The sequence below is a fragment of the Eptesicus fuscus genome, chromosome 21 (assembly GCF_027574615.1).
Source record: "Eptesicus fuscus isolate TK198812 chromosome 21, DD_ASM_mEF_20220401, whole genome shotgun sequence".
Lineage (NCBI taxonomy): Eukaryota > Metazoa > Chordata > Mammalia > Chiroptera > Vespertilionidae > Eptesicus > Eptesicus fuscus.
Window position 1 is genome coordinate 4663154 of NC_072493.1, and position 14029 is coordinate 4677182.

A 14029-nucleotide genomic window follows, 5' to 3' on the forward strand; every position below is an offset into this window, starting at 1 on the left:
AGAGACTGGCCTTCTGTTGGGTAAGAGCTGACCCTGGGACTATGAACTGGACGGTGCATGTCAGCTCAGTGATCCCTGACCTTTCTGATAACGTGAGGGAGAAAACGGCCTCTTTTCTGACCATCCGTTAGAGGAAGCACGTCCTCCAAACACTTCCATCCCTTGGCTCCACGGTCCCTGTTAAACTAGAACCAGATCGTAGCCACCTTCTCAGGCTGCACCTGACGATTTGAAGGGGCCTGTGAGGAAGGCGTGTGGCTCTGGCCTGCTGCCACCGGAGCTTTGGGAAATGGGTGGAGCCGACTGGGCAGAGTCCTTGGGAGACCGGAGTGCGGCTGCTCCTGCCCCGGGGCCGCAGGCAGCCGTCAGCCTGACCCGGAGCCCTGCTTAGCTAAGATCGTTCCTGTGGCCAAGAAAGCGTCTACGTCAGGGCACGCAGGCTTTCCGCAAGTACTGGTCATTTAATACACGAGAGGCTAAGCAAGTAGCAACGCTGGTACTTTATAAACACGACATAACGTCCTAAGACGAACACTACAGCTCTCTACTCAGTGCACAGAACACCCCCTTTGTGCACATGCCCGCACGTTGACCTGTTGCACACCCGTGCAGCGGGTGAGGGTCTTCCTCCCATTAGGAAGTTTTCTACATTAACCTCGGGGGTGGGGGTTCCCTAGTCAGTGTTAGAAAAGAGACTTGTCCTGTCACAAACAACATGACACGTGTGACGGAGTGACGTAATTAGAAAACATTTATAAAACACAACTGCAAGTGACTGTCATGGTCAGTTACACACTCCGATCTGAACATCGAAAGCTCATCTCATCCGGGCACAGTGCTTTAGTTGTAAACACACATACGTACGTTCATGGTAACCAGTATTCTTTAAGCTCCTGTAGCCTGATGTTTGCGCTGCTCTCTAGAGGATCGGCTACAGCACAGGACTTACCTGAAACCAGCCCTTCCTATGAAGAACCGCTGTGTAAAAGGCCGTTGGAGGCTTATTCCCTTCCCAGCATTGCTGCCATACAATTCCTTGTCGTATACTCAGACCATCCCAGTTACATGCAACGCATCCACGCGCCCACCAGCACCCTGTGCAAGTTGCCCTGCCTGCAACCTTGTATCCTCTTCCTGAAGAAGTCTCTGTGCAGTTCTCTAATCCCAGGGGGTCCGTGGGTGACTAGCTGAGAGCCCTGTGGTAGTGAATCACCTGCATTAGATCCGGGGGTCCCTGTGGTAGTGACGTCACCGCATTAGATCCGGGGGTCCCTGCGGTAGTGACGTCACCGCATTAGATCCGGGGGTCCCTGTGGTAGTGAATCACCTGCATTAGATCCGGGGGTCCCTGCCGTAGTGAATCGCCTGCATTAGATCCGGGGGTCCCTGCCGTAGTGAATCGCCTGCATTAGATCCGGGGGTCCCTGCGGTAGTGAACCGCCTGCATCAGGGCCGGTGGCTCTGCTCAGGTGGCAGTGCAGAACGAGGAGCAGCAGGCTGGTTCTCGCCCCGTGGAGCCTGGCTGGACTTGGGGTTCTGTGAGAGTCGAAGCTCCCAGATGCTTTTTGCACTTGCCCTGGTTCATTCGGTCAGAACAAGAACATCTCCGCAACCAGGTCAGGGACCTCTCCACGTGCCCTGGCTGGATTGAAGCGCCTCAGGGGCAGTATGCAGACGAGAGGACAGGAGGGGGTCTCAGAGGTGCTGGGCGCCCCAGACCCCACTCCTTCCTGCCGAAGCTGGCAGGGACGGCGCCGACGTGCACCAGTAGGCGGGCTGAGGAGGTGGCTGGGCCTAGCTTTCCAGGCTTCTTGCTGACTGAACCTAACCTCGAAAGGCTGGAGTTAAAGTGGGGGGCCACCTTCCGCAGAGCTGACCCTGGACAGTGGTCCTGCTTGTGTGCCAGTGGTTAAAAGGCAGAGAATACACTGGAGGGAAGAGGCTTGTCTAGACCTAAGAAATCATTAAAAAGGATAAAACCTTCATTGATAATACATCCACTTAAAGAAACACGTGCCAGAGGCGGAAGTAGCCCACGTCCACGGGTTTCTCTCCCGCCGTTTGAAACCACCTGGACATTTGAAACGCCCTTTCCAGCTCCATTCGCCAGAATGCCGGGTGAGAAGTCTAGAAGCCGTAGCTGGTCGCGGGGGCAAAGGCGTCCAGCCCATCAGCTACTTGTCTCTGTCCTCCTGCCTGGAAAACAGCTGGCCGTGCAGCTCCCGGCCATGGGGGTTCGGTCATGACCACAGCAGGCCAGCAGCAGCAGGGACTCGAATGAGAAGCTGAAATTCGGGAGCCTTTTCCTGAGGCTGGGGGCTACGTTCCCCCACCAGCACAGGGGTTCCAACTGCCCGGTGTGAGGAGGCCCAGCGGTTGCCTTAAGCAGGGGTGCTGGTGCACGTGCCCCAGAAGTCCTCTCGTGCAGGCTCCTGGAGGCCCCCACAGCATCTGTCGGGAGGCGACGGCAGCCAGCCCCTCCGCGGCCTCGGTGACTGGCGGGCTGCATCTTCCACGGGTTTGGCTTGCTTCAGGGGCGGAGGTCCAGCCCCTCCCAGCAGCCCTCAGTTCAGCCCGGGCCCCTGGCACTTGGCAGTGTCTGTGCAGACAAAGTAGGTCCTCAGCTCCCCTTTGCCCTTGACGTTGATCAGGCCCCGGCATTCGCAGGAGTAGCCGAGGCCCTGGAGGATGCTGCATGTCTCCTCAGTCACCTGAGAAGGGAAGGAGCGAGTCTGCAGAAGCAGGAGGGGGCGGTGGGCAGGCCGGCCAGCAGCAACGCGCCTGTTCCCCCGAGGACTTGGCGGCTGGGCCCCAGTGAGCGGCCAGGTCCCCTCACCCGAAGCGCTTCCCTCCTTGGTCCCCAGGAGTCTACCTGGATCTTGCCCAGCTCTCCAGTGCTCTCCATTCTGCTGGCAACGTTGACCGTGTTTCCCCAGATGTCGTACTGAGGCTTCCGCGCCCCAATCACACCAGCGATCACGGGCCCGTGGTTGATGCCTGGAGAGGACGTTCGCAGTTGCAAGTCACTGAGGCTAGAGAACCCCCACCCCACCAACCACAGAGCCCCCCGGGACAGCTGGACGAGGCCCGAACCGGAGGCCTGGACGGTGCTTCCCAGTCAGTCGCCCGCAGCACCCGAGTGGGCGCTCGTCCTAGCACCTGCCAACCTCTTCACCGGCAGCACCTCTGCGCACCGCCTGTGGCTCAGTGACCACCCGGCCAGGAACTGGTTCTCAGCGGACGTTACAGCTGTTTACAGCTGCTGACTGGGGTCTCCACTGTCCGTAGGGATGTGTCATTTCCAAGGTAATCATGCCCGTGGTGTGCAAGGAAAGTAACTGCCCAACTGCTGGGCTCGGAAAGGCAGGGCCCCTGGGACCCTTCCCAGGAGGTGGGCGAGGACGGCCTGGGGCTCACCGACACGGAGGCGGAAGGCGTTGAAGGAGTGCCTGTTGATGCCGTCCAGCTTGCTCATCAGGGCCATGCTGAACTCCACCATGATGCCGATGTGGGCGTGCTGTCGCTCCAGGTCCTGGGGACAGCGCCATCAGGCCTGGCCGCACCCCGTCTTCCCGCCTCGACGGGTAGATGGACGCGCCAGCCGCCCTGATCTGCACCGTGTGGGCACGAGGCCCACGGGAGGGCCGTCGGCAGGCAGGGGCTTCAGCACAGAGGGCCCCGGACTTGCCCCTCACCACCCTCCCTCCTGGGTCGGCGTGGAGAGACCCCCTTTAGGTGGCAGGTTTGGGACTGGAATTTCACCTCGTGGAGCGGGCCCGAGGCCACCAGACGCTGCGTACCTGGTTCTCATGCCCAGAGGGCACGCTGAGCCCCGCAGCTGCCATGTAGGTGCTGCCAATGGTCTTGATCTTCTCCACGCTGCTGAACTTGGGCTTCAGCAGCAGCTGCGGGACAGAGGCAGGGCTGGGGCAGCTGCAGCGGCAGCGGCCTGTCCCAGGTCTCAGAGGGCGGCTCCCGCCCGGCCCTGGCCCTTCTGACGAAGCCGTTTCTCACCCTGGGCTCGCCCGCCCACCCGCTCGCCCCTATGGACAAGTGTGTGTTCTCTCCCTGCTCCTGTCTGTCTGCCCTGACACCGCCTGTCCCCTGTCCCTCCACTGCTTGTCTGGCCTCTGGTCTTGCTAAGGAGCAAGCGGCCCGCTCTGCAACAGCGCCACGGGGATGCCGGTTCTGTCTCCAGCTCCCAGGCGGGCCCCACCGACCCAGGCCAACCGCGGGGGCTGGCGGGATCCCCCACAGGAATCGCATGGTAGCCCGCTGCCGGCCAGAGAGGACCGGACACTGAGTGCAGCGAGGAGGGCTGTGATACGGAGCGTGCCCGCCCTCCTAGCGGGGTGCGCGGTAGATGGGCACGTGCCCCTGCCGCCCGCCCGGCGGGGCCCACCTCATCGAAGTCGGCGATGATCTCGTTGAGCAGGCGCAGGCACTCCAGCCCCTCCTTGTTGACGTCGCACTCCGTGTAGAACACTTTGAACTCGGGCACCGAGGCGAACATGACGCAGACGCAGTCGTAGGACTGATGGTACCAGTCCTGCGGGGAGAAGCGGGCCTGTGGCCACCTCCTGGCCCTCGGAGCCGGAGGAGCTGGGCGCGGGCTTGGTCCACAGCAGGGGGCTCTCCCTCTCCCTACCCCTCACTCTAAAATCAGTAAACACGTTTTTTAAAATAAAAACGGGAGTTTCTGTCAGGTGGTCGGGAAGAGTCAGGCTCGGGCCGATTTCTGCTCTTAAATGCGCTGGGTCTGCAGAGCGGGGTGGAGAGGTCTGTCAGGAGACGCTCCGTCTCTGACACGGCGGCACGGAGCCGGTGACAGCCGCGTTCATCACTGTGGGTTACACACCACATCCTGCCTGGCAGGCACCGTGGGCCACCGCCCCGGGAGGGAGGCGCCCAGGTCTGCGCCCACGCCCGTGTCCCTGCGCGAGCAGCTCACCCTGTCCCCAGGCCCCAGAGTGCAGCCAGGCCCGCGGAAAACACGCGGTGGCTATCAACCCTCCCTGCGCAGGCGGGGAGCACGAGGTGTGCGGGCAGGCCCTCCGGCAGCGCCGGCCGCACGCCTGGGCCTGGGCCTCGGCCTCCCCGCCTGCCCGCGCACCTCGGTCAGCTTGTCCCCGATGAAGTGGGCGGCCACGTGGGCCGGCAGCACGTTCTCCAGCAGCAGGCGGTTCACGCTCTCCATGGTCTCAAACTCCTCGTGCTCCTTCTTGAACTTCTTCTTCCACAGACAGTCCAGGCGGCAGTAATAGTCGATCTGCAGACGGGACAGAGTCCTGCCCCGTGAGCGGGCCCCTGCCACCCCGCCCCATGGCCCACCCTGTGATTGTGGTGAACACCTCCCTCACGTGACCCCGGGGGCACTCGGGTCCCCGACCAGGGCTTCCCCCCAGGACCATCTGCCCCAGGTCTGAGGCGGCCCAGCCCACCCGGCCCTCCCCGTGGAGGCGGCATGGCTGCCTGCTCACCTGTCGGGAGAGCGAGATGAGGGTGGCGTAGAACAAAACCAGGTAGAAGCTGATCATGGTCTTCAGATCTGACCAGGAGCAGGCGGGGGAGCTGCGAGAGTGAAGGGAGAGGCAGGGTCCTATCCAGCTCTCACCCCCAAACACAGGGGCGTGGGGCCCAGACTCCCCCAGTGCCACCCGGGAAGACCCACCAAGACCGGTCGTCTGGCGCAGTGAACAAGACAAAGGAGAAAAGGGGTGTAGGTCAGAGGTCAGCCGCTCTGAAGTGACATCTGAGCTCAGGCCCAGATGACAAGGAGTAGCCACACCCAGTCCGAACAGGAAGCCCAGGCAGCGAGGGGGCAGGAGGCGCCAGCTCCGTGGTAGGACATGTGCCCTGGCAGGTGTGCAGGTGCCAGCCAACCCGCAGGGGCAGCCTGTCCTGGTCCCTGGTCCCAGCCTCTAGTCCAAGGGGAGCCAGGCCCCTCTTCTCAATCCAATTAGGCCCAGAGCGCCAGGACCACACACACACCTGTCCCCGGGCCACAGGTCACACCTGTCAGGACCACGCACACACCTGTCCCCGGGCCACAGGTCACACCTGTCAGGACCACGCACACACCTGCCCCCGGGCCACAGGTGACACCTGTCAGGACCACGCACACACCTGCCCCCGGGCCACAGGTGACCAATGTCAGGACCACGCACACACCTGCCCCCGGGCCACAGGTCACACCTGTCAGGACCACGCACACACCTGTCCCCGGGCCACAGGTCACACCTGTCAGGACCACGCACACACCTGCCCCCGGGCCACAGGTGACCAATGTCAGGACCACGCACACACCTGCCCCCGGGCCACAGGTCACACCTGTCAGGACCACGCACACACCTGCCCCCGGGCCACAGGTCACACCTGTCAGGACCACGCACACACCTGCCCCTGGGCCACAGGTGACCACCCGCCTGTCTGTGAGTAGAGCAGACACAGTGCTCTTTCTAGAACTCTGGCTGAAGCCTCCTCCCCACCCCAAACTGGCCTCCAGACCAGACCTCCCAGGGGGCCCGGAGACCAGGGACGCTCCCAGAGCACCGGGCAGCCAGTCCCTCAGCTCGGAGTGCGCAGACCTGGAGCCGTCCCTGCCTTCCTGTGAAGGAAGCCCGCCGTCCCCGCAGTGCCCACCAGCCGGGGCTCAGTCTGAAATGCCATGGAAACGGGACACAACGGGCCCCCATTACGATGGGCCGTGGGCGAGGCCTACCTGAGGGTGGCGTTGGCCTCGGTGCGGTTGCGCAGGCCGGGGCCGCAGCAGTCCCACTGCGCGCACGGGGAGAGGTGGAAGAGCGCCAGGTAGGCCACCAGGGCCGCGGTCAGCAGCGCCACCTTCAGCTCCAGGCTCATCCTCAGGAAGACGGAGCAGGCGACCAAGGCCAGGATGCAGCTGCAGGTGTGATACTGGGGGGACGGGGTGCTGGTCACCCACCGTCTCCCGTCTCCGAGAGACACCTCCTGGACCAGCCGTCACCCAAGGGCGGGGCCCCGTGGAGAGCCGTGGGTCTCGGCTTCGCCCTCGCGCCTTCCTGACGCCCTAACAAGGGGCAGGCGGCGAGTCTAGCTTCCTGTGTTGTGTTTACCGCACCCTCACTTCCACTTAGGGCACGTGGACTCAGGAAAGCAATGTCCTGGGAACTCGGGCGGCGTGGAGATGTGACGCGGGGCAGGGACGGGGTGGGGCAGGAGCAGGGAAGGGGTGGGGAAGGGGGAAGGGGCAAGGGCGGGGCAGGGCAGGGGGAAGGACAGGGGCAGGGGCACACACATGCCGGAATAGCCTCCCTGCCTTGAATTTGGCGTGAGCTTGTCCTTCCCACAGTGCATCTCTGCACACCTCACTCTCCTGCTCAAAAGCAGGCTGTGGCTCCCCATTGCCCCCAGAACAAAGACCAAACCCCTCACCCTGAGCTGGAGCAAACCTACCCACACGTCTAGACCAAATGCACCAACACCCCGACTCCTATGGTCTCCAGCCCTGCCTCGCGGGGCCCTCTCCACCTCTCCGGGGAGAGGCCGGGGTCCACTCGGCCACACCCTGGGGACTAGGGGGGCCAGGGCGGCGCACTCACCGGGAGGAGCTCGCAAGGGGTCCTCTCCCTGCTGCTCCCGGCCCTCAGGCTGGTCTGGTTCCCAGCAGGCAGCCCCAGGGCTGGGGAGGGCAGCAAGGGCTGCAGAAAAGAGAAGACGTCCGTGACAGGCGGTCGGGGTCTGGGACTCCAGCATCTGCCAGGCCGAGCAGGGCTGAGCCCAAGGCCTCTGCCAGCATCACGGCACGTCCCGCCAGGCCCAGCTGTGTCAGTCTCCAGGGTCAGGGGTGTGGAGTGGGGACAGGGGCACAGAGGTGGGGACGGGCATGGAGTGGGGACAGGGGCACAGAGGTGGGTCAGGGGCGTGGAGTGGGGACAGGGGCACAGAGGGGGGACAGGGGTGTGGAGTGGGGACAGGGGCACAGAGGTGGGGTCAGGGGCGTGGAGTGGGGAAGACCGTGACTAGGTGTGGGGCCTGGAAAGATGTAGGAACATGGACATGGACACGGAGCATGGCCCGAGAGGCAGGGGCCCCATGTCCTCCCAGCTGGAGCCCAGGATGGCTCCCCAGTCTCCCGGAGGGTGAGACGGGCCTCCTCGGGGGCCGGGAAGAAAGAACGCGTGTCTGGGACCCCGTGCTTCAGGGCACCTCCTGTGGGGCTGGCCACGCGAGCTCCCTGGGGCCCCGGACAGGAAACTGGCGGGGAGGAGCTCTCACCGCCACGGAACCCCCAGCCCGGCCACGGGGCTGTGCAGAGGGTTCGCCACGGGCAGCTTTTAGGCAACGAAACTCTGGGAGTCCAGAACTGGGAGGTTCCCAGGCTCAGGCCTGGCTCCCGCCCCCAGGAGGCGGGCACAGGGTCCTCGCCAGGGCCCCTCCCCCCACCTGGCACGGGAACCCACCATGTTGACGATGGCGATGGTGAGCAGGCTGCCCACGGCGAGCACGGCCAGGGCCACACGCAGCAGCGGGTGCGTCTCCACCCTCTCGGAGACGGCCCGGAGCACCGTCCAGGCCGGGCAGCACCGCTGGGGAGCACAGGCTCACGTCACCCGCTGCAGCCCGGAGAGCGGGGACCCTGCCTGAGGCTTTGGGTGGGGGCGGGGGGCTCGGGGGGGGGGGTAGGCCAAGGGCCCCACAGACGTGAGAGCCCGAGATCTCACTCAGCTGGGGAAGGTCGGCGGGTGCTGTGCCCGGAGCTCAGACACGTGTGGTGCCCAGACAGAGGGACGTGCCCACCCTCGGGGCTGTGGACAGCTATGGCTGCTTGGGGGCACCTCTGGCGGAAAGCGTCGGGGGGACTCGATGACTGCCAGGGGGGCGGGGGGGCGGGGACTTGCACCTCCTCAGCCCCAACACCCATGAGCCCCCACAGGGCTGGGTCAGGGGCTCCCCACGCACCAGCAACTCGTCAGCGAAGCACAGGCCCAGCACCAGCCCCAGCACGCAGGCCACCAGCCCGAAGGACAGCCCCAGGGCCACCGTCCTGCAGGGAGGGACACGCCCAAGTTCTCGAGGAGCGTCTGCTCAGGGTAAGCCTCCGACACGCTCCCCCATCTCCCAGCACCCCAGTCCTCAGGCGCACGGCCGCCTCCTGCCCGCCCCCCACCCCCAAGCTGCTCTTCTATGCTCAGCCCAGTGCCCTCTGACCCCGTGTCCAGCTGCCGCGCCGACAGCACGAGGGCCTGGCCAGACCGGAAGACCGACATCAAGCTCAGGTCCCCCGTCTGCACCAGGTGCATAGGGAGGGAGTGAGCTCAGGCGTGGCTCCGTGGCTGAGCATCGGCCTGTGAGCCACGAGGTCACGGCTGGATTCCTGCTCGCGGCACAGGCCCGGGGTGGGGGCTCGATCCCCAATAGGGGCTGTGCAGGAGGCAGCCGATCGATTATTCTCTCTCCTCGTTGAAGTTTCTCTCTCCCCCTCTCCAGCTCCCTTCCTTTCTGAAATCAATACAAATATATTTTTAAATGAGTGACTTCGCAGCCGGAGCCTCGGGCCTGGTCCGGAAGCTCTGTCTTGTGTTAGTGAGCGCGCCCTGAACACGATGCCCTGCACCGCAGCCTAACCGCCCTCCAACCAGCAAGGGGCTGACCCCCCCTCCCTGTGACTCCCCCCTCTCCCCAGAGGGCCCGTGAGGCAGAGGCATGCCTCTCGGTGGTGTGCACCCTGGATAAGGCCTGACCCACGCCTCTGACCTCCGTGTCCCACAGCTAAGAGGGCGGGCGGGCCGGCACCCAGGCAGGAGGCCCACACGAGACGCCCCGGCCGTGCGGACAGCAGGCTTCAAGGCTGAGAGGCGTCTGGGAGCTGGGAGGCTGGGGCTCAGGCTCCAGGGAGCAGCCCGTTCAGTTAAAGCAAAAACTAGGGGCCGGGAACTCCAGGCGCGGGAACGCCACGGAGGCCTCCTGAGCTCTTAACAGCCGACCCGCCTGCCGGGTGCCACTCCCCTGCCGGCCGCCGACCCCGCCTGACCCCGGTGGGCTGACCGTCCTGCCACCCCGCCTGACCTGGGCATGAGCAGGACGTGGAGCAGCAGGATGCAGACGAAGACGAGGCTGGCACAGGCGAAGTAGTGGCGGACCCGGGGGATGGGCGCCAGGCGGTACTGGGGGCACAGAGAGGCTGAGGGTGGCCCGACAGCGGAGGCCCCGCAGGGCCACGTGCCCTGACCCCCTTGGCCGACTCCAGTTCATTACCTTAGAGCCCCTCACCCTCCCTGACGGTCAACTCTCATTTGTCTCCATTGGGTGTTTAGAGGGGACCCTTCCCCTCCCCACCCCCCACTCCCCCACTCTATCTCCACGTCCCTGAACAGCCAGGGCCCGAGGCCCCTCCCGGGACGGCCAGGCGCTCACCTCTCGCTCGAAGCCCTTCTCCAGGAAGATGGACCCGAAGGTGTAAAAGTCGTCAGACTTGGAGCAGCAGGGCCTGGGGTGGCAGGAAGGGCAGTGAGATGTGGGGAGGCGGAGGGCCCCCCGGGGGAAGGGATGTCAGAGGGCAGCACCAGGGAGGGGAAGGAGCTTCCAGGACATGACTGGAGCTGGGCCACATGGGGGGCCCAGGCCACATGGGGGACCCTGGGCACATGTGGGACCCTGGACACATAGGGGGCCCTGGCCACATGGGGGACCCTGGGCACATGGGGACCCTGGGCACATGGGGGGCCCTGGACACATGGGGACCCTGGGCACATGGGGGACCCTGGCCACATGGGGGGCCCTGGCCACATGGGGACCCTGGGCACATGGGGGGCTCTGGCCACATGGGGACCCTGGGCACATGGGGGACCCTGGCCACATGGGGGGCCCTGGCCACATGGGGGACCCTGGCCACATGGGGGACCCTGGGCACATGGGGGGCCCATTCAAGGGGGCAGGGCACGCAGAGATCTAGGCCCCTCACCTTGTGGAGCTGAGCCCCTCAATGGCTGACAGCATCTCGTCATCATAGGAGTCGTCCTCCGACCGCCCCTTGGGGGACGCACTTCTGGAATCAGACACACACCCAGGCATCACCCCGGGACCCGCAGAGATCAGGGCAGCCTGCCTGGAGGAGTGACTGGGCGGGGCTTGGCCGGAAGGCCGGCCACTGGGACGGGGAGGGGACGGCACACCTACCTGTCGGGGGTGCGGTGGCGCCGCAGCGGAATGGCCTGGAAGGGGGGGAGAGGCCGTCAGTCTCCATCCCGGGTCTCGGCCTATTACCTCGGGCACACGGGCAGGGGGTGGGACCAACCCTGGACCAAACTGGACTCGGCTGGGGAACGAGGAGGCGGAGACAGCCCAGCCGCCCTGGCGCACCCTCCACGCGCCTTCATGTCCCCGGGAGGGAGCAGGGCAGCCACCGCACCCATTTCACAGGTGGAGAAAGTGAGGGGCGGCGGGAAGACGCTTTAGCGCAGGCCCTGCTGCCCCCTGCGAGGGGCATCCCGGTCCCCAGCTCCCCGGGAGGACGGTCCTACCTTGGGCCGCCGGCCGTTGGGGACAGGGGTCTCGCTGCTGCTCACGCTCTCTCGGTGGTTGAGGTGGGCGAAGGGCCGCTGGGCGCCCCAGGACTCGAGGTAGCGGGTCATGCGCAAGGAGGCCCGCATCTTCAGGGCCGCGTCCCCCTTGGGCTTGGGGAGGTGCTGGCTGGGTGGGGGCGGCTGCTGGCTCTGCGGGCGGACACAGCCGCTCGTCCCACCCCGCGCTTCAGCCCCGCGGGCAAAGCTGCCGGAGCGGCAGGAGGCACTCTCACTGAACCTCGTGGCCCCTGCACACCAGCAGCTCGCCGGGTGGGGTGGGGTGGGGGTGGGTGGGAGAGCAGGGGCTGGAGAGGCTCTGGGCAGTCGGGCCAGCCCTGAGGACGGCCAAGGCCGGAGTGAGGGAGCGGGAAGAGCCTGCGTGGCCGACATTCTTGAGCGCGCCCCAAGGATGATTCACCAGCAACAAGGGGATAAGCTGGCCTCCCGGGGCGGGAAGAATGGAGCGGGGCAGGCTGGGAGCAGCCCGAGGGCCCCCTCCGTGGGGTCCTGATGAAAGTGGTGCATCGCTGACCAGGCCGACTCCGCAGGGCAGAGTCCAGACACGTGGAGGCCTGCCCCCCGGCCCCGCGGCCCCCGGCCCCACGGCCCCCCTGGCCCTGCAGCCCCCGGCCCCCCGCCCCCCCGCCCTCCCAACCCCCCCGGCCCCTCGACCCCGTGGCCCCCCAGCCCCGCAGCCCCCCAGCCCCGCCCCGGCCCCCCGGCCCCGCAGCACCCCCCAGGCCCCGCAGCCCCCGGCCCCCCCCCCCGGTCCCCCAGCCCCGCAGCCCTCCGCCCTGCAGCCCCCCCGGCCCCGCAGCCCCCGGCCATCCCCAGCTTTCCTGAGTCTCATCCAAAGTGAGGCTTTCAAATGCGTCCTTTGGAAATCTGGGGATTAGTGATGGCCGCATGGAAACTAAACTCCTAGTGACTTATTTCCCCTGGGCTGTCCTCGGGGGCGGGGGGGGGGGGCCTTGTTACTCCCATTTCATGGAGAAGAACGCTGAGGCCCAGGGAAGGCGTTCCTTGGGGCCTAGACCAGACCCAGTGACGGGGAGCTCACTCCCACCCGGCAGGCCTCTCCCCGGCTCTCCTTCCAGGCCACCTTCCCCGGGTGTGGCCTCCCGCCCCCGCCCGCTGCCTCAGCCGCGTACCCGGGGGTCGATGACCAGGTAGGTCCGGATGTTCATCTCTTTCAGGTAGGGGTCCCGCTGCTGCCCGTGCCCCTCCTCCACCTCGTACGCCTGGTCCAGGTGCTTCAGGGTGGCCTCTGTGATGTGCACCCGGCTGGGCGAGACCCAAGTCAGGCGGCGCGGCCGGGCCGAGAGGGCGGCCCCGCCCAAGGGTGCACAGCACCAGAGCCGGGCAGCCCGGAGCCCAGCCGGCTCCCTGCCCCCGCCCCCCCGCAAGCTCACTGATCCGCCTCCGGCCCCCCCTCCCCCGCCGACAGCCCCCCCAGTCCAGTGTCAGGAGCTCAGCGCCGTCCGGGGGCCTCACCCGGGGACTCCAGCCGCCTCCATCCTGTTGGCGAGGGACACATCATGGGACCACACGTCGTACTGCCACTTGCGCAGCCCGATGACACCACACAGCACGTTCCCCGAGTGTATGCCCACACGCATGCTGATGTCCACGCCCGTGGCCTCCCGCACCTGCCTGGGGCAGAGCAGGAGGGTCACCTCACCTCACCACCCAAGGGCCAGCTCGGGGTCCCCGTGTGGGGTGTGGCTGGAGGAGGGGGTAGGAACAGGGGAGGCGCAGTTACCGGAGAAGGTTCTCGGCCTGATGGGGCCGTGAGCGCCTCCTGCTGCCAGCCTGCCCACCCTCACGCCCCAGCTCTGAGCCCCTGACACTCAGGCTCAGTGCGGGGACCCCCTACATGCGGCTGAGTGATCCAGGCTCGCCACCTGCCCCCGAGCCTCAGCTTCCTCATCTGAAAAATGGGGACAATGCATTCCCCACCGTGCCCTGGGAGGCAGGAGGAGACCGTCACGGAGACCTGGACCTGCCCGCGGTACCTACTTAATGGCCTCACACATGTCCAGCCCCATCTTGACGCAGTTGCGGGCGTGGGTGGGCAGGGACACGGGCAGGCCGGACACGCAGTAGTAGCAGTCCCCCAGGATCTTGATGCGCATGCACTCGTTGGCCTGCGGGGAGGGGGAGGCGGGTCGGCGGGGGGCCCGGGGCGCGCAGGCCGTCGCCTCCCCCACCCCCCCCGGCCCCCCGTGGCGAGGGGCGGCAGCACGGCTGGCGGGCTGACCTTGGCGATCTGGTCGAACTTCCCGAACAGCTCGTTCAGCATCACCACCAGCTCTTTGGGGGAGCAGTCGCTGGCCAGCCGCGTGAAGCCCACGATGTCGGCGTAGAGAATGCTGGGGGGAGGGGGACGCGGAGGGTCAGAGGCAGCCGTGCCGGACAGGGCCGCAGGGACACGGGCCCTCCGGAGCCCGCCACCCCTGCGCCCGCAGCCCCCGTAGGGACGAGAG

At 66.1% G+C, this 14029-nt stretch overlaps 1 protein-coding gene across 1 annotated transcript in view; it reads right to left on the reverse strand.

Moving 5' to 3' along the window:
* Positions 1 to 736: 736 nt before the first annotated feature.
* The window catches only part of ADCY7 (adenylate cyclase 7), a 38272-nt gene continuing 24979 nt past the window's right edge, over positions 737 to 14029 (reverse strand). Inside the window, exons 8-27 of the mRNA XM_054710824.1 lie at positions 13804 to 13915; positions 13563 to 13690; positions 13038 to 13196; positions 12695 to 12827; positions 11502 to 11693; positions 11158 to 11192; positions 10943 to 11026; positions 10396 to 10468; positions 10048 to 10145; positions 8941 to 9025; positions 8442 to 8567; positions 7581 to 7679; positions 6722 to 6915; positions 5481 to 5571; positions 5114 to 5269; positions 4403 to 4549; positions 3801 to 3905; positions 3418 to 3532; positions 2873 to 2997; positions 737 to 2711 (exon numbers count right to left, since the gene is read on the reverse strand). Coding sequence (XP_054566799.1) covers positions 2565 to 2711; positions 2873 to 2997; positions 3418 to 3532; positions 3801 to 3905; positions 4403 to 4549; positions 5114 to 5269; positions 5481 to 5571; positions 6722 to 6915; positions 7581 to 7679; positions 8442 to 8567; positions 8941 to 9025; positions 10048 to 10145; positions 10396 to 10468; positions 10943 to 11026; positions 11158 to 11192; positions 11502 to 11693; positions 12695 to 12827; positions 13038 to 13196; positions 13563 to 13690; positions 13804 to 13915 — 2404 coding nt within the window. The 3' untranslated portion in view covers positions 737 to 2564. The remainder of the gene's footprint in view (positions 2712 to 2872; positions 2998 to 3417; positions 3533 to 3800; positions 3906 to 4402; positions 4550 to 5113; positions 5270 to 5480; positions 5572 to 6721; positions 6916 to 7580; positions 7680 to 8441; positions 8568 to 8940; positions 9026 to 10047; positions 10146 to 10395; positions 10469 to 10942; positions 11027 to 11157; positions 11193 to 11501; positions 11694 to 12694; positions 12828 to 13037; positions 13197 to 13562; positions 13691 to 13803; positions 13916 to 14029) is intronic.